Source organism: Haliotis rufescens, unplaced genomic scaffold (assembly GCF_023055435.1).
Source record: "Haliotis rufescens isolate VD_foot unplaced genomic scaffold, xgHalRufe1.0.p SCAF_7, whole genome shotgun sequence".
NCBI lineage: Eukaryota > Metazoa > Mollusca > Gastropoda > Lepetellida > Haliotidae > Haliotis > Haliotis rufescens.
Genome location: NW_025964361.1, coordinates 46,591,542 through 46,619,069, shown reverse-complemented (window position 1 = coordinate 46,619,069; position 27,528 = coordinate 46,591,542). Strand labels below are relative to the sequence as shown.

Sequence of the window (27,528 nt, the reverse complement as noted above, 5' to 3'; positions counted from 1 at the left end):
GATATTTGCTAATATATTGGCTAGTGAACAATCCCAATTAGCACCCTTTCCGATTGATCAATGTACACAAGACTTATTCGCGTATAATATGCACTCGTGTGTTATATGCACTCTTAGTTATGGGCAAATAAATTCTGGAAAAATATATCTGTCGTATATAAACATTTCAGGCTGTCAGCATAAACCACGAAATACGAAATTTATCCTTTAACTCCTTTTTTCACCAAAATAATATTCAAATAAGAGCCCCCTATTTCTAATTTTGAGAGCACCCTGGGCGCTTATTACGTCTAATACGGTATATATGTATGATCGAATGCCAGGTCTGTGATTGGCTACTCCATGGTGATGACCTAAGGTCAGATTATGACGGATTACGTTCCTGATTGTTATTCAATGAAGTTAATCGTGTTTCATTCCTATTCACCTACGTCTGTTATTGGACGTTAGTTTTTGAGAGTGTTAATAGATGTTCTTTGCTCTTATCTAGTTGCGTCATCATCGCTACAGATATGGGGATTTTTTGTGTGGAGGGTCGCGCTTAGTATGAATTAGTAAGCCTGATGACGTCACTCATCATCTTTATGTTACATATTATCGGCAACTGCGATCATGAGAATAGATAACATGCATCAATTTGATGCTAAAACAGTGAGATATTAGGGTGTGTGAAACAGATAACTGCACTTGTGTCTGTCATACATGATTCAGCTGCAAATTGTTGTAAGATAAAAGCATCTCACAGCCGTTGGTGTACTTGGCTCTTTTTCTCCAATACGATACCTCTGTATGTGAGACTGAGATCTCCATAGAAGGTCGAGTAAGGGGAGCCATGAGCGAAGTTTAACTTACAAAATCTAAATAATGGGTGCTTGGGTTCTTCAGCTTATTCAATCAGCATTCTGAAACAATTTGGCTTAATTTCTTTACTAATGTAGTAGGCGTCTATTTGGCGCCCAGTGACAGAAGTACAATATAGATTTAGGGCAAAGGTCAATGTTTACTGCAGTGGTTTGCGTTGTCTTCTCTCCTCTCTATGAAGTATATTTTTCTTATATGTTCTGTAAGGCTTCTAATTATAAGAAAAAAACAAACAGGAATGAAGTTTAATGTAAAGTTTATTTTAACAAAAACAACATCCGTCAAACCCTCATCCACAATATCTTTGCTACCTTCCCCTCCTTTCCCTACCTATGTAATTCAATTCAAACCCACAAGATCTGATAACCACCCATCTGACTTAACTCCCTAAAATAAAATGTCCCCAAACAAACCTATTCAATTCCTAGTCTATTTATCTCCCACCCTTAACTAACACTAACCCTTAAAAAACGTTATCCCAAACAAAGAAAACAAACAGCTAGTGAAAAAGGAAACAAAAGAGGTCTTGGTTCGACCACTTACTTTCCCAGATTCTGGTGAAAGGGGACTGATCAAACCTTTACTTAAAACAACAAACTCAGAATACAAATATTTCTTCCATGGTACTCCAGAAAGACACATGGCACTCACAGAGATTATCCTGCAAAAATTTACCTATGACAGAAAAATCTCCCCTGGTCCAAAAGCAATGAAATTTTACTGATTAAGAGAGATATTTCTTCTTCAAACTGGAAATTTTATTTTATTTTCATTATTTGGGACTCGACTTATGATGCAATTAATGTTACTAGATTATGTAGATATATTCTCACGGATCCCATGTGCGAACACTTAATTAGTCCTCTGCAAATATTTATAAATAAGCGGATGTTATTGGAAAAAGAGCATTGTCAACTGAAATAAAATACTAAGTACATTAATATTGATGTATTTCTGTTCATTGTTGACTTTAGGAGGAATAATCCACAAGTAGAATTATAGATTATTTAGCAGACATGTTTACCACAATCAGCTGTTCATTTCTTTGGAGTGCAGGAGACAACAATCTGCCGTTATCATCAGTTTCGCTGTCTATTTCAGTCTGTAGTGTGTACCCTATTGAAGAAAATATTGTTGATTTTCAATCATGCTGAATGAATGTTGATGGAATATCTTTGACAGCTATTTTAGAATATTGAGGAATCGCAGCCAAAGTCAATCCTAATGTGCTCAGAAATAACAGGGTATATAAATTATCAACAACTTGATAATGGCACAGCCTTTATCATTTTCATTCAGAACAGGCTGATTAGCTTAGTCTTTGAGATACAGAAATGGGTTATGCTGGTTGGAAAGATTTGCTCATGCATCTAGAGTAATTTAGAATGCCTGATTGTCTGATTAGAAAACTCACCTGACACACACTGTTATGGAGGTGTCGTCAGATATTTATGCAGGGAGGTATCTCGTCAGAGTAAAGGATCTGATTTTAATGAAATAGAGAGCTCTATGAGATTCACTGGTCATCAGATTTGAGTCACTGATTTGTTGTTGACTTATCAGCACCATACCCATGGTAGTGGGTTCCACCAAAGTGGTCAACATCCATTAACTGTGCCCTGCCCTGTTCTCCTGCAGTCAAGGGGGCACGGGTGGCCAAGTCGTCTAAGGCGCCGCGATTTGCTGTGCAGAGGTGCGTCCCTTGGGCACGCCAGAAACCTATGATTGTGGGTTCGAATCCCGGTTCGCCCCGATTATGTTTCACCATGGGTTTCACCAAAGTGGTAAACGTCTGAGACCTGCATCACTTCGGGCTTTCCTCCGACATTAAGCTGACACGCTGTGATATAACTGGAATACTGTTAAAAGCCGTGTTAAACCCAACTCACTCACTCACTCACTCTCCTGCAGTCATCTGACATGCCACTTATTGAAAATATTCTTCTTCATTCTGCCCACAGTTCCAGCTCATTGGGAAGTCGGTGTATCAAATCCTTCACCCACAAGACCACAAAGTGTTCAGTGCACAGTTCCTGCCATTTTCAAGTAAGTCATATTTTTAATCAGATTACATTTTTGACCCCTCAGTTTTCATGTAGCGATCACCATATCCTGGTCCTGTGCGTCCGTCAGCCGTCAGTTTTCTGTTTCTGGACCAGAACTCCGTAACCATTAAATATTTCTTCTTGAAATGGGATGATGACTCTTGTTATAGGAAGGTAGGGAGAGGAAGGGGTGTTGGTATAGAGAGTGGTCTGATAGAGGAGGGGGTGTTGGTATAGAGAGTGGTCTGATAGAGGAGGGGTGTTGGATTAGAGAGTGGTCTGATAAAGGAGGGGGTGTTAGTATAGAGAGTGGTCTGATAGAGGAGGAGGTGTTGGAATAGAGAGTGGTCTGATAAAGGAAGGGGGTGTTGTATAGAGAATGGTCTGATAGAGGAAGGGGTGTTGGTATAGAAAGTGGTCTGATAGAGGAGGGGTGTTGGATTAGATAGTGGTCTGATAAAGGAAGGGGGTGTTGTATAGAGAGGTCGCTATATAAGTGCAATTATCTTGGACGCGACGTTAAACCCCATGTCACCTCACCTCACCTTGTATAGAGAGTGGTCTGATAGAGGAGGGGGTATTGGTATAGAGAGTGGTCTGATAGAGGAAGGGGGTGTTGTATAGAGAGTGGTCTAATAGAGGAGGGGTGTTGGTATAGAGAGTGGTCTGATAGAGGAGGGGGTGTTGATAAAGAGAGTGGTCTGATAGAGGAAGGGGGTGTTGTATAGAGAGTGGTCTGATAGAGGAGGGGGTGTTGGTATAGAGAGTGGCCTGATAGAGGAGGGGGTGTTGGTATAGAGAATGCCCTGATAGAGGGAGGGATTGTTGATAAAGAGAGTGGTCTGATAGAGGAAGGGGGTGTTGTATAGAGAGTAGTCTGATAGAGAAGGGGTGTTGGTATAGAGAGTGGTCTGATAGAGGAGGGGGTGTTGGTATAGAGGATGGCAGAGGCTGAGAGTGAGAGGGTTCTGGTTGATGAAAGGGGAGCGCAGACATTTTGCTGATTTGTTTTATTTCACTCAGTTCCAAGACCAAGAATGGGTTCCATATTATTCCTTTGAAATGAATTCCTAATAAGGCAGGGATCAGTAGTCCATGACTGAATTACCGGTACTGTTGCCAGAACTTCACAAAGATAATTATCAGAAACTGATAGATCTTGGTTTGTTGAATATGATACGTATCAGCTGCATCTTCTCTGTTTTGTTATTAACCGAGTATCAAGTGAAGATATAGATTCAATGGATAATGCTGGAGTACTTTCATTAGAAGCAAGAAGCATTTTTTTCTCCGACTTTGATCACGCTTAGAATTACCATTGCGTTTTCTTTGATGCACAGTGCTAAGGACATCCAAGCATTGTTATTTCAAGGCAAATGTCAGAATTTCAATTCTTATTATCGTCATGATTTTGATCCAAGCATGGGGAAATGTTCTGAGATTATTATTCTTAAAAGAACAGGTACCAGTACCACAGTACAGCGATTTCAGCGACCCGAAAACAATTGTAGTGAATGTTATACTGAGTGTGCCAATCCTTGTGTTGTACCTAGCATGCCCTTCTTAACATATTATAGGGGGCACGGGTGGCCCAGTCGTCTATAGCACCGCGATTTGCTGTGCAGAGTTGCATCCCTTTGGCATGCCAGAAACCTATGATTGTGGGTTCGAATCCCGGTTGGCCCCAATTATGTTTCTAGGTTTGTCAGCACCATACCCATGCTTGTGGGTTTCACCGAAGTGGTAAATGTCTGAGACCTGCGTCACTTTGGGCTTTCCTCCCACATTAAGCTGACACACTGTGATATAACTGGAATACTGTTAAATAGTTGTTAAACCCAACTCACTCACTCACTCACTCACATATTATATCTGGTGTGTCCTTTTTAACACTTTACATTGATAACAAAATATGATTTCTAATCATGCAACCTCTAAAGCTGAACACAAACCTACTGTTACGGGCTGTATGACTAAAAATAATTTTAAAAGCATAGTCTGGAATGGACGTTGTCTGTTTGAAACTAGTTCTGCAAAGCTCAAGAAAGCTGCCTTCTTAGTGGCAGTTAAACCCCCAAACCCCCTTCTAGTTTCCATAGATAAGGCCAAAGATGTGAAAACATGAGTGTCAGCACAAATCTCCATACTATTCCGATTTCAGTAACAAGCATGTCATGAACTGAATTGTCATATTGTTGTTTTCCAGATAGATATGGTCAATCAGGCCATCGTTCAGCGTATCTCCGCATGCTGAATCTGCATACAGCTAATGCTGCCAAATCAGAATATTCTTACGTCCAGTTGATCGGGAACTTGCAACAGTTCTCCTTACTTTCAAAGTCAAGGTTATCAGGTGGGTTGACTAGATGGACTGATTGTTGGATTGATAGGAGGATTCTGTACAAATGGCTTGAGGGTGGATGGACTGTTGTGTGGATGAGCTGTTTGATAGTTGGATAAAGTTATTTATGGATTGGGTTAAGGATGGATTGACTGGTGTGTTGATGGACTGGTGTGTTGATGGACTGGTGTGTGGATGGTGTGTTGATGGACTAGTGTGTTGATGGACTGGTGTGTGGATGGACTGGTGTGTTGATGGATGGGTGTGTGGATGGACTGGTGTGTTGATGGACTGGTGTGTTGATGGACTAGTGTGTTGATTGACTGGTGTGTGGATGGACTAGTGTGTTGATGGACTAGTGTGTTGATGGACTGGTGTGTTGATGGATTAGTGTGTTGATGGACTGGTGTGTGGATGGACGGGTGTGTTGATGGATGGGTGTGTGGATGGACGGGTGTGTTGATGGACTGGTGTGTTGATGGACTAGTGTGTTGATGGACTGGTGTGTGGATGGTGTGTTGATGGACTGGTGTGTTGATGGACTGGTGTGTTGATGGACTAGTGTGTTGATGGACTGGTGTGTTGATGGACTAGTGTGTTGATGGACTGGTGTGTTGATGGACGGGTGTGTTGATGGACTGGTGTGTGGATGGTGTGTTGATGGACTGGTGTGTTGATGGACTGGTGTGTTGATGGACTGGTGTGTTGATGGACTAGTGTGTTGATGGACTGGTGTGTGGATGGTGTGTTGATGGACTGGTGTGTTGATGGACTGGTGTGTTGATGGACTGGTGTGTTGATGGACTAGTGTGTTGATGGATGGGTGTGTTGATGGACTAGTGTGTTGATGGACTAGTGTGTTGATGGACTAGTGTGTTGATGGACTAGTGTGTTGATGGACTGGTGTGTTGATGCACGGGTGTATTGATGGATGGGTGTGTGGATGGACGGGTGTGTTGATGGACTGGTGTGCTGATGGACTAGTGTGTTGATGGACTGGTGTGTGGATGGACGGGTGTGTGGATGGACTGGTGTGTGGATGGTGTGTTGATGGACAGGTGTGTGGATCGATGGGTGTGTGGATGGACTGGTGTGTTGATTGACGGGTGTGCGGATGGATGGTTGTGTGGATGGACGGGTGTGTGGATGGACGGGTGTGTGGATGGACTGCTGTGTTGATTGACTGGTGTGTGGATGGACTGGTGTGTGGATGGACGGGTGTGTTGATGGACTGGTGTGTGGATGGATGGGTGTGCGGATGGACTGGTGTGTTGATGGACTAGTGTGTTGATGGACTGGTGTGTTGATGGACTAGTGTGTTGATGGACTGGTGTGTTGATGGACTGGTGTGTTGATGGACTGGTGTGTTGATGGACTAGTGTGTTGATGGACTGGTGTGTGGATGGACAGGTGTGTGGATGGATGGGTGTGTGGATGGACTGGTGTGTTGATTGACGGGTGTGCGGATGGATGGTTGTGTGGATGGACAGGTGTGTGGATGGACTGGTGTGTGGATGGACTGGTGTGTTGATTGACTGGTGTGTTGATTGACGGGTGTGTGGATTGACTGGTGTGTGGATGGACTGATGTGTTGATTGACGGGGGTGTGGATGGACTGGTGTGTGGATGGTGTGTTGATGGACTGGTGTGTTGATTGATGGGTGTGTGGATGGACTGGTGTGTGGATGGACTGGTGTGTTGATTGACGGGTGTGTGGATGGACTGGTGTGTTGATGGACTGGTGTGTTGATGGAGGGGTGTGTGGATGGAGGGGTGTGTGGATGGACGAGTGTGTGGATGGACAGGTGTGTGGATGGATGGGTGTGTGGATGGACTGGTGTGCTGATGGACGGGTGTGTGGATGGACTGATGTGTGGATGGACTGTTGTGTGGATGGACGGGTGTGTTGATGGAGGGGTGTGTGGATGGAGGGGTGTGTGGTAGACGGGTGTGTGGATGGATGGGTGTGTGGATGGACTGGTGTGTTGATGGACGGGTGTGTGGATGGATGGGTGTGTGGATGGATGGGTGTGTGGATGGACGGGTGTGTTGATGGATGGGTGTGTGGATGGACGGGTGTGTTGATGGACTGGTGTGTGGATGGTGTGTGGATGGACTGGTGTGTTGATTGACGGGTGTGTGGATGGACTGGTGTGTGGATGGACGGGTGTGTTGATGGAGGGGTGTGTGGATGGAGGGGTGTGTGGTAGACGGGTGTGTGGATGGATGGGTGTGTGGATGGACTGTTGTGTGGATGGACGGGTGTGTTGATGGAGGGGTGTGTGGATGGAGGGGTGTGTGGTAGACGGGTGTGTGGATGGATGGGTGTGTGGATGGACTGGTGTGTTGATGGACGGGTGTGTGGATGGACGGGTGTGTGGATGGATGGGTGTGTGGATGGACGGGTGTGTGGATGGATGGGTGTGTTGATGGATGGGTGTGTGGATGGACGGGTGTGTTGATGGACTGGTGTGCTGATGGACTGGTGTGTTGATGGACTGGTGTGTGGATGGACGGGTGTGTGGATGGACTGGTGTGTGGATGGTGTGTTGATGGACAGGTGTGTGGATGGATGGGTGTGTGGATGGACTGGTGTGTTGATTGACGGGTGTGCAGATGGATGGTTGTGTGGATGGACGGGTGTGTGGATGGACGGGTGTGTGGATGGACTGCTGTGTTGATTGACTGGTGTGTGGATGGACTGGTGTGTGGATGGACTAGTGTGTTGATGGACTGGTGTGTGGATGGATGGGTGTGCGGATGGACTGGTGTGTTGATGGACTAGTGTGTTGATGGACTGGTGTGTTGATGGACTAGTGTGTTGATGGACTGGTGTGTTGATGGACTGGTGTGTTGATGGACTAGTGTGTTGATGGACTGGTGTGTTGATGGACTAGTGTGTTGATGGACTGGTGTGTGGATGGACTGGTGTGTGGATGGACTGGTGTGTGGATGGACTGGTGTGTTGATTGACGGGTGTGCGGATGGATGGTTGTGTGGATGGACAGGTGTGTGGATGGACGGGTGTGTGGATGGACTGGTGTGTTGATTGACTGGTGTGTTGATTGACGGGTATGTGGATTGACTGGTGTGTGGATGGACTGATGTGTTGATTGACGGGTGTGTGGATGGACTGGTGTGTGGATGGTGTGTTGATGGACTGGTGTGTTGATTGATGGGTGTGTGGATGGACTGGTGTGTGGATGGACTGGTGTGTTGATTGACGGGTGTGTGGATGGACTGGTGTGTTGATGGACTGGTGTGTTGATGGACGGGTGTGTGGATGGATGGGTGTGTGGATGGACTGGTGTGCGGATGGAGGGGTGTGTGGATGGACGGGTGTGTTGATGGACTGGTGTGTGGATGGAGGGGTGTGTGGATGGACGGGTGTGTGGATGGATGGGTGTGTGGATGGACTGGTGTGTTGATGGACGGGTGTGTGGATGGACGGGTGTGTGGATGGACAGGTGTGTGGATGGATGGGTGTGTGGATGGACTGGTGTGTTGATGGACGGGTGTGTGGATGGACTGATGTGTGGATGGACTGTTGTGTGGATGGACGGGTGTGTTGATGGAGGGGTGTGTGGTAGACGGGTGTGTGGATGGATGGGTGTGTGGATGGACTGGTGTGTTGATGGACGGGTGTGTGGATGGATGGGTGTGTGGATGGATGGTTGTGTGGATGGACGGGTGTGTTGATGGATGGGTGTGTGGATGGACGGGTGTGTGGATGGACTGGTGTGTGGATGGTGTGTGGATAGACTGGTGTGTTGATGGACTGGTGTGTGGATGGACTGGTGTGTTGATGGACTGGTGTGTTGATGGACGGGTGTGTGGATGGACTGGTGTGTGGATGGTGTGTGGATGGACTGGTGTGGATGGACGGGTGTGTTGATGGATGGGTGTGTGGATGGACTGGTGTGTTGATGGACTGGTGTGTGGATGGACGGGTGTGTGGATGGACTGGTGTGTGGATGGTGTGTGGATGGACTGGTGTGTGGATGGACTGGTGTGTTGATGGACTGGTGTGTGGATGGACCGGTGTGTTGATGGACGGGTGTGTGGATGGACTGGTGTGTGGATGGACGGGTGTGTGGATGGACTGGTGTGTTGATGGACTGGTGTGTGGATGGTGTGTGGATGGACTGGTGTGTGGATGGACTGGTGTGTGGATGGACTGGTGTGTTGATGGACTGGTGTGTTGATGGACGGGTGTGTGGATGGACTGGTGTGTGGATGGTGTGTGGATGGACTGGTGTGGATGGACGGGTGTGTTGATGGATGGGTGTGTGGATGGACTGGTGTGTTGATGGACTGGTGTGTGGATGGACGTGTGTGTGGATGGACTGGTGTGTGGATGGTGTGTGGATGGACTGGTGTGTGGATGGACTGGTGTGTTGATGGACTGGTGTGTGGATGGACTGGTGTGTGGATGGACTGGTGTGTGGATGGACTGGTGTGTTGATGGACTGGTGTGTTGATGGACTGGTGTGTGGATGGTGTGTGGATGGACGGGTGTGTGGATGGACTGGTGTGTTGATGGACTGGTGTGTGGATGGACTGGTGTGTTGATGGACTGGTGTGTGGATGGACTGGTGTGTGGATGGACTGGTGTGTGGATGGACGGGTGTGTGGATGGACAGGTGTGTGGATGGACTGGTGTGTGGATGGTGTGTGGATGGACTGGTGTGTGGATGGACGGGTGTGTGGATGGACTGGTGTGTGGATGGACTGGTGTGTGGATGGACGGGTGTGTGGATGGACTGGTGTGTTGATGGACTGGTGTGTTGATGGACTGGTGTGTGGATGGACGGGTGTGTGGATGGATGGGTGTGTGGATGGACGGGTGTGTTGATGGACTGGTGTGTGGATGGACTGGTGTGTGGATGGACTGGTGTGTGGATGGACGGGTGTGTTGATGGACTGGTGTGTGGATGGACGGGTGTGTGGATGGACTGGTGTGTTGATGGATGGGTGTGTGGATGGACGGGTGTGTTGATGGACTGGTGTGTGGATGGACGGGTGTGTGGATGGACGGGTGTGTGGATGGACTAGTGTGTTGATGGACGGGTGTGCGGATGGACTGGTGTGCGGATGGACGGGTGTGCGGATGGACGGGTGTGCGGATGGACTGGTGTGCGGATGGACGGGTGTGCGGATGGACTGGTGTGCGGATGGACGGGTGTGCGGATGGACGGGTGTGCGGATGGACTGGTGTGCGGATGGACGGGTGTGTTGATGGACGGGTGTGTTGATGGACGGGTGCGTGGATGGACGGGTGCGTGGATGGACTGGTGCGTGGATGGACGGGTGTGTGGATGGATGGGTGCGTGGATGGATGTGTGTGCGGATGGACTGTTGTGTGGATGGACTGGTGTGTTGATGGACTGGTGTGTGGATGGACTGGTGTGCGGACGGACGGGTGTGCGGATGAACGGGTGTGCGGATGGACTGGTGTGTGGATGGACGGGTGTGTGGATGGACCGGTGTGTGGATTGACGGATGTGTGGATGGACTTGTGCGAGGAGGGGTTTGAGGACAGATAGAATGATGAGTTGATGGGATGAAAGACAGATAGAATGATATGTGCATAGATTGATGCGTGAATTGACTGATCGAAGATTAGATTATCTGATGGATTATTGAACTGATGGATGGGTTAGCAGACAGATGGAAGTGTGGGATGATAGAGAGGACATAAGGAACTAGTTGGCTGCGTTAGAAAGATTTATAAATAAATCATCAATCAGTCGCCCACACACAATGAGGTGAGCAAGTACACATTCGTTATTATCAATTATATGCGAAGAACCACAGGAGTGGCATCAGTGGAGACTGCAGTCCTATTTATTTGCATCTTGTCTTTCAGACAATCTCAATGAGAAGTGGCTAGTGTCGGTATGTCGCATCCACAGAACACGCAGTATCCGAGAAATCTCCCTGATTGACATCAACAAGACTGAGTGGATATCCCAGCATCATATGACGGGAGAAATATTTTACCAAGATCCTAGGTATAATACCTCCACTCGACCTCTTTTTCTTGTTTTACCAATAAGCATACTTTGATGTCACATGTTTTATTGTCACAAAGATTTATATGTTTGTTATACAGTAAACTACGGTTATAACGAATACGCTTATAACGGATATAACAAACTTACTTTTTGGTCCCGACTATTTGCTGTAGTTATGCTGTATATATGCTTATAACAAACTACGGTTATAACAAACTAAAATTACTAGTCCCTTTCAGTTCGTTATAATCGAACTTTACTGTAAAACAGTTTTTTAGAGTTTTTGTCAAAAATTAATCTCAAGTCAGCCATGATAATAATGTTCTTTTGATTATATTTATGTATCATCTTTCATCTTGGTATGTTAGATAAGAACATCTGTAAGCAAGAAAAAGATTGTCTCGATGTATACTACTCTAAATAAATAAAAGAACACCTGATTCTTTCATGTTACTGTTAATCTGTTGCGGCATGACAGATTAAGGATAGTAATATGAAATAATTGGGCATGCTTTGACTGTTTTTGAGTAGTATATTTGTATATATACTCAGCCCCAAAAACGTATACATTCCTTGAACCTTGAACCTTGAACCCATTACCCAGAACACATCATTTCCCCATACGCATGGTAATCATGTGTATATGTATGTATTCCCTGTAGTTGTCTGCCCCTGGGGTGGAGGGGGCGGTCGGGTAGCCTAATGGTTAAAGCGTTCGCTCGTCACGCTGAATACCCGGGTTCGATTCCTGACATGGGCACAATGTGTGAAGCCCATTTCTGGTGTCCCCCGCCATGATATTGCTGGAATATTGCTAAAAGGGGCGTATAACCTCACTCACTCACTCACTCACTCACTCACTCACTCACTCACTCACTCACTCACTCACTCACTCACTCACTCACTCACTCACTCATTCCTGGGTTCGAAAACATGTCAAAATTCAATCGATGCACATGAACTCTGATTATCAATCTCTGGATAGTCTGGTCCAGAGATTGATTATTTACAGACTACTGTCACATCGTTGAGTGCGACAATAAACGACAAAGTGTCGGGTAGCCTACTGGCTAAAGGGTTCGCTCGTCACACCGAAGACCCGGGTTCGATTCCCGACATGGGTACAATGTGTGAAGCCCATTTCTGGTGTCCCCCGATGTGATATTGCTGGAATATTGCTAAAAGCGGCGTAATAAACATACTCACTCACTCACTCACTCATTCAACGACAAACTATGTGATATGGGTGAAGTTTTGACATTTCTTGTCTTTAATTTAGGGTGCATGACTTTTTGGTCACGATATATGAACTGTTGGTGTCATACATAAATTTAACGCAACCCTTTGTAATGTAGTGTATCTGTATACGTGAGTGATTTCTTTGTCCGGTATTTTATATGAAATAGACTATGGTTCAATTCTGTGTATACTTTCTTAAATGGCTGAGTATATGTACAGCTATCACTGACACTGTATAGCACTGACAGTAGTCTTTTTGAGTGTTTTTTGTTGAACATGTTATTTTCTATCCTTTGATGTTGAACATCAAACGATGTCACCACTGTAAATGCTCAAGCTGTTGTCTTTAAGATGTTTTTGTTAATTGCTTTCAACATGAGTTTCAACATGACTTTTTATCCCCCGCAATGGAGTGTGAGGGGGATATTGGAATGGGTGCTATCATTCACTCATTCATCTGACTTTCCGTTTGTCCTTCTGTCCGTTGTTCTCCGTCAGCTATTAGTAAAAAAACAGGAAAACTATTTGTGATAATCAAACGAAACCTTGCAGGTGTTATTTAGGTTAATAAATTCACATCATGCTGAACAATTTATGATATCAAATTACAGTTTATAGATTTAATGACTCTTGTTTTTCCTGATATATGGACTCAACTATTATTTAATGTTGTTATCAACTTTAAAACAAGTCAGAATTTCATGTAGACAAGGATGTTGTGGGAAAACAGTATTTGGAACCAAGTGACCTTGGCAGGCAGTGTGGCAGAAATTGTTATTATGCTCACATTGGCCGCCAGTGAAATACTGAGTCGAAACATGTATAGTGGGCTAATGTTTCGGCCTGTTTGTCATGTATCTGTGGGCAGGTCGTTTGTTGTTTGTCGTCTGTTGTAAATATTTTCTTCTCCTAAATGCTGATGAAGATGAACATGGTTTGCATATTGAATATTGTCTGTGTCTGCCAGAGTTGAATGCAATTCATGATGCTTTGAATGTTTATGATGAATACATTTGGGTGTCATCGTTTGTTGGCCTTGAATCTTTATTATAGCCATTATGATAAACACATTTGGGTGTCGTCGTTTGTGGGCCTTGAATCTTTATTATAGCCGTTATGATAAACACATTTGGGTGTCGTCGTTTGTGGGCCTTGAATCTTTATTATAGCCGTTATGATAAACTCATTTGGGTGTCGTCGTTTGTGGGCCTTGAATCTTTATTATAGCCATTATGATAAACACATTTGGGTGTCGTCGTTTAAGGGCCTTGAATCTTTATTATAGCCTTTATGATAAACACATTTGGGTGTCAACGTTTGTGGGCCTTGAATCTTTCTTATTGCCATTATGAGGAATACATTTGGGTGTCATCGTTGTTGGGCCTTGGATCCCGCTGTTCCCACAAGTGATGACACCCCAATGTATTCACTGAAATGGCTATAAGACACAGAGATTTGTTTCAAAACTTGTTTTTCTCTTTTTTCTTAGAATCTTTTGACCAAATTTGCTGAAACTTAGCAGACATGTCTATTTCCATTACAAGGTTGAGTTTTGATCAGCAAAATGAATAGGTTACTTTGAGAAAAAGACGAATTGCAGATTAAGACCATGGGTGAAATGTACTTGTCTAAAACTTAGATTTCTGTCTTATTGACTTCACATCAAGGTGAGCTACAGTGCCATATTTGAAAAAAAGACCAGGGAAAATGATGTCTTTATAATGTGCTCGCAGAATGCCTGTCTAATTATAAACAACTAGATACCAGGGTAGCCATACTGGAAATGTCATTGTTGTCCATTACTCATGCAGCCATTTCTGCATGGGAAATTATGATATTTCACATACAGTAAACTAGGCAGGGAAACGACCTATTCTATGTATGTGTCAAACTAGTCCTGTGAATGTGTTTTTATTCACAGCCAGCAATTATTAATTTTGACAATAACACAGTGTTGGCTGTTTTATTAAAAAGGTGGTCTCAGATATAATCACTTGGGTTGCCATAGTTACATTGTTTAAACCAACGTGAATAAGCTTGGTGCGATTTTCTTTAATAGTGGCCTATTTTATCAACTCTTGCCCATATTTAATAACCACCACAACATGTAATGTGGTATGTATATATTCATGGAGACAAAGCTCAAGTACATTAATTTGTTATATTTGATATATACACATTGTAGTTATATCACATATTACATTTAGGTAATTTTAAAACTAGGTTGGCAAAATCAGGTTGATCAAGTTTCAATTTCAAACACCCTGTCATTTTTTTTTCTGCTTAGGGAATTGACAGAGTGAGGTGTAATTGGTCTAAAAAGCACAATGAACACATCTTACTTTGTATATGTTGATTACTGATAAAATAAACAGGTGTGTTGTTTATTGTCATTACAAAAATAAAAATAACAATTCCCATGTAATTGCGTGTATGACAATGCAGTAAACCACATACAAACATATTCATTTACTTGAACAAAAAGTCTCTACAGATTCTACCTGAATGATTAAATTTACATGTTAATAACAAATAGTTAGAAAATATTTGGAAAAAGACTTAATCGGCCCCTTCTTCAAATTAAAAATAATACTTGTATTATTTTGAATTGAAAATGTTATTAGCCTATACACATTTATTTGAGCATATACTCTCAACAGGTAAGTCTTGTTTACTTTGATTTTATCCCTTAATAATTGTAAAAAATACTAAAAATAATGTTTTTTGTATGCGTTGCTGGAGTGACAAGTGACGGTATAGTGACTAGCTGTGACAGAATGACATCTGTTTAAACATTATTTTACTGGTCGCAAAATCTGTCACTGATATATACACATAGTAGCTATATCACTTATATATATATACACATAGTAGCTATATCACTGCTATATACATAGTAGCTATATCACTGCTATATACATAGTAGCTATATCACTGCTATATACATAGTAGCTATATCACTGCTATATACATAGTAGCTATATCACTGATATATACACATAGTAGCTGTATCACTGATATATACACACAGTAGCTATATCACTGATTTGTACACATAGTAGCTATATCACTGATATGTACACATAGTAGGTGTATCATAGATATATACACATAGTAGCTGTGTCACTGATATATGCACATAGTAGCTGTATCACCGATATATACACATAGTAGCTGTATCACTGATATATACACATAGTAGCTGTATCACTGATATATACACATAGTAGCTGTATCACTGATTTATACACATAGTAGCTGTATCACCGATATATACACATAGTAGCTGTATCACTGATATATACACATAGTAGCTGTGTCACTGATGTATACACATAGTAGCTGTATCACTGATATATACACATAGTAGCTGTGTCACTGATGTATACACATGGTAGATATATCACTCAGATCTTAGTTCTGGATATCGCTAAACCAAGATCTGAGGACATCCCATTAGGGGTCACATCAGAACAACCTATCATCCAACCAATCAGAGTGTCGCTTACCTGATAATGAAAGTGACAGTCGGAATGTGATTTCTAATCATGCAACCTCAAAAACTTTAATACAGGGTATTCCGATGATAGTTACGGGCTTAACGACTGAATCCATACAATCTAGACTATCTATTAGCCATTTCAAATTATTAGGTTTCAAATTTTTCATTGAGAATTTGTCAAAATATGTTTCAAAGCGTAGTCACCAATTTGAAATTAGTGCTGTAAACACGAGAAAGCTACCTTCTGATTGGCTTATGTCGACTTCTCGTCTGGCATTCCATCAGTGGATCAAAGTTCGCGCAAGGTCGGTCTGACATGACCCGTAATGGGGTGTCCTCAGATCTTTGTTTAGCGGTAGCGAGAACTTAGATCTGATTTTAATGAGATTGAACTTGAAATTATCACGCAGTGGCCATTTGATTTTACTGTTACAGATATATTAATGCACTGGTTTGTAATTTCACCTGTACATCATGTATTGATGGAAATAATGGCTGTTCCTCTGTCTAGTTGATGAAAATTCACGATCCTAAATAAGATCCCGGTACTCGATGTCTTCTTGTATAGAGGGCAAGGTCTTCTAGCCTAGACACACTAACTGTCTCCTTGTATAGAGAGCAAGGACTTCTAGCCTAGATACATTAACTGTCTCCCTGTGTAGCGAGCAAGGTCTTCTGGCCTAGATACACTAACTGTCTTCTTGTGTAGAGAGCAAGGTCTTCTGGCCTAGACACACTAACTGTCTTCTTGTGTAGAGAGCAAGGACTTCTAGCCTAGATACATTAACTGTCTTCTTGTGTAGAGAGCAAGGTCTTCTAGCTTAGATACATTAACTGTCTTCTTGTGTAGAGAGCAAGGTCTTCTAGCCTAGATACACTAACTGTCTTCTTGTGTAGAGAGCAAGGTCTTCTGGCCTAGACACACTAACTGTCTTCTTGTGTAGAGAGCAAGGTCTTCTAGCCTAGATACACTAACTGTCTCCTTGTGTAGAGAGCAAGGTCTTCTGGCCTAGACACACAAACTGTCTTCTTGTGTAGAGAGCAAGGTCTTCTGGCCTAGACACACTAACTGTCTTCTTGTGTAGAGAGCAAGGTCTTCTAGCCTAGACACACTAACTGTCTTCTTGTGTAGAGAGCAAGGTCTTCTAGCCTAGACACACTAACTGTCTTCTTGTGCAGAGAGCAAGGTCTTCTAGCCTAGACACACTAACTGTCTTCTTGTGTAGAGAGCAAGGTCTTCTAGCCTAGATACACTAACTGTCTCCTTGTATAGAGAGTAAGGTCTTCTAGCCTAGATACACTAACTGTCTTCTTGTGTAGAGAGCAAGGACTTCTGGCCTAGACACACTAACTGTCTTCTTGTGTAGAGAGCAAGGTCTTCTAGCCTAGACACACTAACTGTCTCCTTGTATAGAGAGCAAGGTCTTCTGGCCTAGACACACTAACTGTCTTCTTGTGTAGAGAGCAAGGTCTTCTAGCCTATATACACTAACTGTCTCCTTGTATAGAGAGCAAGGTCTTCTAGCCTAGATACACTAACTGTCTTCTTGTGTAGAGAGCAAGGACTTCTGGCCTAGACACACTAACTGTCTTCTTGTGTAGAGAGCAAGGTCTTCTGGCCTAGACACACTAACTGTCTTCTTGTGTAGAGAGCAAGGTCTTCTAGCCTAGATACACTAACTGTCTCCTTGTATAGAGAGCAAGGTCTTCTAGCCTAGATACACTAACTGTCTTCTTGTGTAGAGAGCAAGGACTTCTGGCTTAGACACACTAACTGTCTCCTTGTGTAGAGAGCAAGGTCTTCTAGCCTAGACACACTAACTGTCTTCTTGTGTAGAGAGCAAGGTCTTCTAGCCTAGACACACCAACTGTCTTCTTGTGTTGAAAGCAAGGTCATCTAGACTGATACATTTTGATGCAATGGTCAGAAGAAATTGCATCTGAAATATTATTTTATCAGGAATAATATATTCCAACTTATTAGAACCATAAGCGTAGCACTTTGGTAAAGCTGATTGCTATTAACGAATATGTCACTGTAGGGACTTCCTGCACTGCATTGCAAATACGTTATGTTGACATAAAAGTTAAACTGCCGCAAATATGACTTTTGACGAGTTAAAGAATGGCATTTATTACTTGCCCGTGAAGAGATCACCCGTTTAATAAACATACAGCATTATTACACATTGTGTAATACCAAAACGCGTGCTTATGTACTCTCGGAACACATTTCACGAACAAATAATGAAAGCTCTCAACATCCCTTGGCTTATTCAACGACATTGCGTGTGGAGTTGATAGATCACTGAGAGGAGCTTATGCACACTCGATGACCCCAGCAACCTTGTTGCTAGGCTGACGTCACATGGCATTGTTTCGCCGATGGATCTTGCATCAAAATTCCACAAATTACGTCATCGGGTATTGTGACGTTATTGAAAACTTTGAGGTGCAAGGCCCGTTCCACAAGCAATCGTATTGTAGCCCAACGACAGTCGTTGGTCTAAGTTAAAGTATGTGAGATGCGAAAGTCTTAGCCCTACGATAATTTTGTGAATTCTAAAGGTAGACCCGTTGTATGGTATGAAATTCATACGTTTCAACTTTTGACGTGTTTGAAGTATTATTCTGTTAAACTCAATTGGACTATGTCGTGGATCATGTAGGTGTCAGCCTATTCATACTCAACAGTATAATTCAAAAAAAGTTATAAATTGCAAGTAATAAATAAAATACTAAACTCGCTCCCGTGTAAAACCAATTTTATGAAACTCGTGAATAGTTGTGGTATCTGACTGGCTTTCGCTCGTCAGATACCACAACTATTCACTCGTTTCATAAAATTGGTATTACACGGGAGCTCGTTTAGTATTCTATATTTATGATATCCATTCTCTGACAACTTAGGGTCGTTTCAAGGCGTCAGTAGCTGTAATCTGATAGTGTTGCTGGGAAAGTGAGAATATCTTTGATCTTTCCTCCCAAATTATACACATGATCTGCATGGATGTGAAATATATTCACACTTATTGTCCCCAGGCAGTAGTTCAAACCTTTCTGCCTAGTCAAAGAGGCAGAGCATGCAGACTTCCATGTCTATTTCATGTTAGCTTGATTGGTGCAGGTGACCAAGGAAGGTTAATCAAGGAATAAGCTGATCAGCTAGGCATGAGATTAGCCAAAGGTCAGACTCAAGCTTAGTGTTAGTGTAATTAGTGTGACATTGTTTTATTTCTCCTCAAGCGTAGTGGTTCTATGCAAGACTTTGATATCTGTCGCTGTCTTGACTTCCAATCTGCGGGAGTGCTTCATGTCAGGATGACCGTCAAATTAATTTGTAAGTTATGAATAGAAAAACTTTTTATGGAGAAGTTTATCAGAAATATCAGACATCTTAAAAGGGAAGAGGAGAAAGCATACATATTGTGAATCTGTGCTAGCACAGACATAACAGACTAACTCTGTAAGCTGGTGGACCTTTTGATTTTCTTAACCCCTCTGTACAGGATGCTTAGAAGCAGATTAACCAGAAATGGCGTCACAGTAGATTAGTGGGAGTGAGTGAGTATGGTTTTACTCCGCTTTTAGCAATATTACAGCAATATCACAGCTTGGGACACCAGATATGGGCTTCACACATTGTAGCCATGTCAGGAATCGAACCAGGTCTTCGGCGTGACGAGCCAACGCTTAAACCACTAGGCTCCCCGACCGCCCCTCACAGTAGATTAAGACTGATATTGATGTCAGAATCAGAATAATGTCATGGTCTGTGGTGACCAGAAGTGAGAAGTGAGGTCAGAACCAGGAGGGACATCACAATGAAGTGATGTCATAACTGGAAGTCACCGGAAGTGATGTCATAGACCAGAGATAGCTAGAAGCGACGTCATAAGACTGAAAAACGAACACACTTGTAACGAAATATTGGATATAAGGAACTGTTTTTTGGTCCCGCCCATTTGCTGTATATATGTTGTATATATCTTTATAACAAACTGCGGTTATAACTAAAATTAGTTGTCCCTTTGAGGTCGCTATAACCGTAGTTTACTGTACTTCAAATGATGATTTTCTTTCATTAAAAACAGCTCAATCCTTCCTCCCCACCCTCCCCACATCAACCCCCTCCCTTAATATCAGGGGGCACGGGTTGCCCAGTCGTCTCAGGCACCGCGATTCGCTGTGCAGAGTTGCGTCCCTTGGGCACGCCGGAAACCTATGATTGGGGGTTCCAATCCCGGTTTGCCCCGAATATGTTTCTATGTTTGTCAGCACCATACCCGTGCTCGTGGGTTTCACTGAAGTGGTAAACGTCTGAGACCTGCATCACACTGGGCTTTCCTTCCACATTAAGCTGACACGCCATGATATAACTGGAATACTGTTAAAAGCGGCGTTAAACCCAACTCACTCACTCACTCACTCCCTTTATATCAAATGATCAGTGTCTAAGGGATGCAGGTCTACACAATCTTGATGTGCCGTAAACCACCTACTTGCCAACAAGTTCCTCAGCTCAAAGACAATAGACTGTATTTCGCCCAAGTGCCTGAAGATAGGGTGTTATGTTCCTATTTATCATGTACTACCAGATTCTCAAGAGTATCATGGTTTCCGGTTCCGAAGATCAAATGCCAGAAAATGTATAGTGTTTCATAATTAGAATTTCTTAAAAAATATGAAACTGAAGTTCTACTGTTTGGTTTTGTTTGTTTGTTGTTTAACGCCGCACTCAGCAATATTCCAGCTATATGACAGCGGTCTGTAAATAATCGAGTCTGGACCAGACAATCCAGTGATTGATATCATGAGCATCGATCCACGCAATTGGGATCGATGACATGCTTTAACCAAGTCAGCGAGCCTGACCACCCGATCCCGTTAGTCGCCTTTTACAACAAGCATAGTCACCTTTTACAGCAAGCATGGGTTGCTGAAGACCTATTCTACCCCGGAATCTTCATGGGTCTGAATCTCTACTGAGTTGGTCGTACTTGTATCATGTGGAGGTGCAAAGGCCACTCTTTCAATAGATGGCTGTGGGTAATATTTGTCACTTGTCCAAAAGGACAATTAGAGACCATTTGACCGTCAATAGCAGATTGGACGTGATTGTTGATTCAAGTCATTCCAAATGCAAATTGTATGTACCTCATCATCATCCTTCCCTTGTCCCGGTATTTCTCATGCATCCACTGATTCAGAATCAGATGAATCTGGTATCTTGGATGCTTCTCTACCGAGTGAATATGGGCCCACTCTATCAACCATTACTGTATTTTCTTGAGTAAAGTGTGCACCGGGGCATAATGCGCACCCATATACACAATGGACCATAACTTGGGATCAGCAATCACCGCTAAAAAATGGGGATCAATTAATAAATGACCCCTCTTTATAAACACATTAATTGAAGTGACTGTCAATTGGTTTGATATCAATTACAGAGTACCGGGTAATTGAGAAAAGCACTGTTTGAAGGTATTTTTGAACAATAGGCCCTAAACAATCCCTTCAATTGTACTATGACAAGTTCTTACTCCAATATTGGATTCCTCTCGGCGGCTTACTTACAATCGGATTACCGGTAAAGTATGAGTAGATTTGTAAAAACACATACAGGTATTTAAGACTGAAGTTTTATTTCTCATCATTCTTAATCATGGCGTTGGAGAGAACATCCTACACATGAGGAGAGAAATTAAAGATTGTTGCATACACAGAGCAAAATGGAAACCGAGCTGCTGGACGAACGTACGGGTGTTCTGAGTCCATCATAAAACTGTGGAGAAAAAACAAGTCCAAGTTGGTGGTCATGCCAAAAAGTAAGAAAGCAGACAGCGGAAAGTCAGCCACCTTTCCCGTGGTAGAGGTAGAACTGATAGAGTAGGTGAAGGAACGTTGGATGGCAGGTGTGGGTATTAGTACGACTAATATCCTCATCAAGGGCCTCGACATTGCCAAGAAGTTAGGCATCGCCCTAAGTGATTTCAAGGCCAGCATTGGGTTGTAACTTCATGAGCTGTCCGTCAGAAGAAAGACACAATTCGCACAGAAACTGCCAGCTGACTTTGAAGACAAGCTACAAGAGTTTCGGTGGTTTGTTATTAAGTCACCAGAGAGAGAATTACAGCGCCTCCCAGATCGGAAACGCAGACCAGACACCTGTCATCTTCGACATACCATAGCAGCAGACGGTCAGCTTTAAAGGAGAAAAGACCGTCACAATTAGAACTACGGGGAACGAAATAACCGCTTCATGGTGATGCTGGCTGTCACATGACACGGCAACAAGTTGTGGTATTCAAGAGGAAGACACTACCAAAGACCGAGACTTTTCCAAAAGGAGTCGAAGTCTGCATGCGTGAGAAGGGCAGGTTTGATGGAGACATGACGGAAGGAATGGTCGGAACAGCGTGGGAGAGAAGACCTGGTGGCCTGCGTAGAGAGAAAAGTCTACTTGTGTTAGACGCATTCCGATGTCATCGCCTGCCACCAGTGAAGAGACAGTTAAAAACAATGAAGACGGATTTAGCAATCATCCCTAGGGGGCTTACAAGTCTTCTACAGCCACTGGACATCTTGCTGAAAAAACCCTTTAGTCCCTTCCATGATGGAAGGGGAACCAGTGGATGGCCGAAGGGCAGCAGACAACAACAACTGGCTGCATTTGTCATCCCGAGTCATGGCGAATGTGTACATGGATACTGGAAGCTTGGTCTGAAATCCCAGAGGAAATGGTCAGCCGTTCATTCAAGAAGTGCTGTATCACAAATGCTTTGGATGGAACCGAGAATGATATCCTACAAAGATGAAGTTAGACAGTTACCCGCAGATGACGAAGACGACGAAGAAGACACCCAGGAAAAATATTATGCTGACAATATCGATGACATTGTCATGGACAGCATCTTCAATAATGACACAGACAGCGACTTCCTGGGCTTCAGTGGTGACGTAGCTGTGTATGAATCATAAACTTTAAATGAACATTTCATTTGCTGTGCAAAGTTGCGTCCCTTGGGCACGCCAGAAACCTATGATTGTGGGTTTGAATCACGGTTCACCCTGATTTCTATGTTTGTCAGCACCATACCCGTGCTTTCCTCCCACATTAAGCTTACCCGCCGTGATATAACTGTAATACTGTTAAAAGCAGCGATAAACTCAACTCACACACTCACTCGTGCAGAATTCCTGCAGTTACATGTGTGCTGCTATCTATATATACTTGGTGCAGACTTTCTGCAGTTAATAGTTCAATAAATTCTCATTGCCTGACAGCCCTCAGGGTAGCCTTATTGAACTGTAGAGTGTTGCTCTCTTCTGGAAATACGGATATTGATCTATTCATGGAACCTTTTATTCCAATGAATGTAGATCTATTTAATCTTGGATTGAGGTAGGGTCACTAATGGTACTGGTGTTGGAAACAAATTGTTCTCGTGATTGAGACAGATTGTCCTAGCGATTGAGATAGATTGTCCTAGTGATTGAGATAGATTGTCCTAGTGATTGAGATAGATTGTCCTAGTGATTGAGATAGATTGACCTGGCGTTTGAGACAGATTGTCCTAGATTTGAAACAGATTGTCCTGGTGTTTGAGACAGATTGTCCTGGTGTTTGAGACAGATTGTCCTGGTGTTTGAGACAGATTGTCCTGGTGTTTGAGATAGATTGTCCTAGTGATTGAGATAGATTGTCCTGGCGTTTGAGACAGATTGTCCTGGTGTTTGAGACAGATTGTCCTGGTGTTTGAGACAGATTGTCCTAGGGATGGCGATAGATTGTCCCGGTATTCAAGATAGATTGACCTGGTGTTGGAGATAGATTGTCCTAGTGATGGCGATAGATTGTCCTGGCGTTTGAGACAGATTGTCCTGGTGTTTGAGACAGATTGTCCTGGTGTTTGAGACAGATTGTCCTGGTGTTTGAGACAGATTGTCCTAGCGATTGAGATAGATTGTCCTAGTGATTGAGATAGATTGTCCTAGTGATTGAGATAGATTGACCTGGCGTTTGAGACAGATTGTCCTAGATTTGAAACAGATTGTCCTGGTGTTTGAGACAGATTGTCCTGGTGTTTGAGACAGATTGTCCTGGTGTTTGAGACAGATTGTCCTGGTGTTTGAGATAGATTGTCCTAGTGATTGAGATAGATTGTCCTGGCGTTTGAGACAGATTGTCCTAGATTTGAGACAGATTGTCCTGGTGTTTGAGACAGATTGTCCTGGTGTTTGAGACAGATTGTCCTGGTGTTTGAGACAGATTGTCCTGGTGTTTGAGATAGATTGTCCTAGTGATTGAGATAGATTGTCCTGGTGTTTGAGACAGATTGTCCTGGTGTTTGAGACAGATTGTCCTGGTGTTTGAGACAGATTGTCCTGGTGTTTGAGACAGATTGTCCTGGTTATTGAGACAGATTGTCCTGGTGTTTGAGACAGATTGTCCTGGTGTTTGAGACAGATTGTCCTGGTGTTTGAGACAGATTGTCCTGGTTATTGAGACAGATTGTCCTGGTGTTTGAGACAGATTGTCCTGGTGTTTGAGACAGATTGTCCTGGTGTTTGAGACAGATTGTCCTGGTGTTTGAAATAGATTGTCCTAGTGATTGAGATAGATTGTCCTGGTGTTTGAGACAGATTGTCCTGGTGTTTGAGACAGATTGTCCTGGTTATTGAGACAGATTGTCCTGGTGTTTGAGACAGATTGTCCTGGTGTTTGAGACAGATTGTCCTGGTGTTTGAGACAGATTGTCCTGGTTATTGAGACAGATTGTCCTGGTGTTTGAGACAGATTGTCCTGGTGTTTGAGACAGATTGTCCTGGTGTTTGAGACAAATTGTCCTGGTGTTTGAGACAGATTGTCCTGGTGTTTGAGACAGATTGTCCTGGTTATTGAGACAAATTGTCCTGGTGTTTGAGACAGATTGTCCTGGTGTTTGAGACAAATTGTCCTGGTGTTTGAGACAGATTGTCCTGGTTATTGAGACAGATTGTCCTGGTGTTTGAGACAAATTGTCCTGGTGTTTGAGACAGATTGTCCTAGGGATGGCGATAGATTGTCCCGGTATTCAAGATAGATTGACCTGGTGTTGGAGATAGATTGTCCTAGTGATGGCGATAGATTGTCCCGGTATTCAAGATAGATTGACCTGGTGTTGGAGATAGATTGTCCTCGTGATGGCGATGGATTGTAGCGGGTATTCAAGACCGATTGACCTGGTGTTGGAGATACATTGTCTTAGTGATGGTGATAGATTGTAGCGGGTATTCAAGACCGATTGACCTGGTGTTGGAGATACATTGTCCTACTGATGGAAATAGATTGTCTTTTTGATTGACATAAAAATAAATGATAACACTTTTTCCCAAAACCACATTGAGTACAGTCAAGTCCCGTTAATCCGACATCGATGGTTGCATATGATTGTGTCGGATTAACGAGTATGTCGGATAAACGAAATTTAGTAGTATCAACGTTCGTGATCGAAAATCGGACAACTACACGATAGATAAGGATTCAAACACGTTATAAAAAATATAAAATATATATTCATATTGTTATGTTAAATTGTTGGCGGAATATGTTTTCTAATCATTCAACCTCTAAAGTTTAACACAAAACAACTGTTACGGACTGTTTGACAAAATACTTTAAAAAGCATAGTCTGGAATGGAAGTCGCAACTTTGAAACTGGTACCCAAAGCTTAAGAAAGCTGCTTTCTAAGTGGCTAACGTCGACTTCCTGTTGCTCATTTCATTGGTAGGTCATAGTTCGCGAAAGGTTGTTCTGACGTGACTTGTAATGGGATGTCCTCGTCGAAAGCGAGAACTTGTATCTGATTTTAATAAGATTGAGGTAATCTAAGCATGTGAATTATCCTGTTTTCTTTATTTAAAGCATTAATTGTTTGTTAAGTAAGTTTATCGCTGCAGCTTTGTAATATGCAGCTACCAGCCGACTCGCCTTGCATCAAAACACGGGCTGTGTACTAGCGGGCAGATGACCACGGAGTACGCTGATCACTGTGTCGGATTAACGAGACTGATTAATGAGTGATTTTGGTATTTCGTTGCAAATAAGGTGTGTCGGAGTCGGAGTGCGAGACTGTCTAAATAGCACTGATTTAATCGGTTCCTATCATTAGTGTCGGATAAAGCCGATTGTCGACAATTTAATTAACATATTTTTTGCATTAAAACGATTTATATTTTTCACTTTTACCAAGTGTTCTATTTCCATAACAAAAACACCATGGCTTATGCCCCTTGCAATATGACGTCATTGGTGCCAGTTGATAAACATTATGACGTCATCATGCTTTGTTAGAGCCGCTTCACGTGGTGTAGGTACAGTTTTGTGATTCTAGCGTCTCAGATGCCAGCCAGAATTGTGTTATGCTGAGTCACCACTGCGCCGGAGTGTGTCGTAGACCATGTTGTTTTACCGCAAACTGGTCGTTGATATCTTTTGCGTTGAGAATAGACAGGGACCCAGTTGAATTGGCACCAATTACGTCATAATCTAAGGGGGATAACTCAGGCCTATTTCGCTCGTAAAACGAAGGCTTCATAACGGCATATCATTTTCACACTATTGTGAGCTTCCTACTTTCACTGTGAAACAAAATGAGTGTATATTTTCAAACACAGATACTAACTAATTCTAAAATTGCGTTTTGTTTAGAAAAAGAAAGAAAGTGATTTTTGCGTGTACACTTCCCCTTTAACGCTGCACTCAGCAATATTCCAGCTATATGATGGTGGTCTGTAAATAATCAAATCTGGACCAAACAATCCAGTGATTGACGTCGTGAGCATCGATCCACTCAATTGGGATAAGCTGCCATGCATCAACCAAGCTAGCAAGTCTTACCACCCGATCCCATTAGTCCCCTGTTACGACAAGCATGGGTTGCTGAAGACCAATTCTAACCCGGCATTTTCGCGGGAAATGGCAGGCATACTGTTTTCTAAAACATTTTTTATTGTTATAAAGTGATGGAGCCAGCATTACATCTAAAATTGTTATATTTGCAATGAGGAGATAAACTTTATGAAGTGTTACTGTGTAATCAGTGCCCCAAAATTTAATTCAAACGTTAAATTTCCATGCATCAAATTTTTACTTAACATCTTCAAATCTGAAAACCCAAAATATTTGTCTATGTTAATTGTTAAAGCGAAAGAGCATCAGTAAATCTCCATAGCATTCTCTTTGCCTGTGACAGCTGTTCAACAAACATACATGGCATCAGTCTCATGTATACCAGGTCGTCTAACAATGCATTACATCGTATGCTTTCATGACAGTTGATCCCACTCGTTCACCAGAATGCAGAGACAAATCAATTTAATCATGATTTATCTCATAGATATGAATTTGGTGAAATATTATGCAATATTTCTCTCTCATGCCATTATTCAGATATTGGACATTCATAGAATATTTCCGGGATTTATATCTGAATTAAATGTTTTTCAGATTTCATCACCATTGGAATATAGATTTA

The 27,528-nt window shown here is 42.9% G+C and overlaps 1 protein-coding gene across 1 annotated transcript in view; it reads left to right on the top strand.

Annotated features, from left to right (window-relative positions):
* The window catches only part of LOC124143674 (hypoxia-inducible factor 1-alpha-like), a 106,745-nt gene that overhangs the window by 46,281 nt on the left and 32,936 nt on the right, over positions 1-27,528 (top strand). The window contains exons 5-7 of the mRNA XM_048387430.1: positions 2,823-2,907; positions 5,113-5,259; positions 11,117-11,261. Of these exons, the coding sequence (XP_048243387.1) occupies positions 2,823-2,907; positions 5,113-5,259; positions 11,117-11,261 (377 nt within the window). The remainder of the gene's footprint in view (positions 1-2,822; positions 2,908-5,112; positions 5,260-11,116; positions 11,262-27,528) is intronic.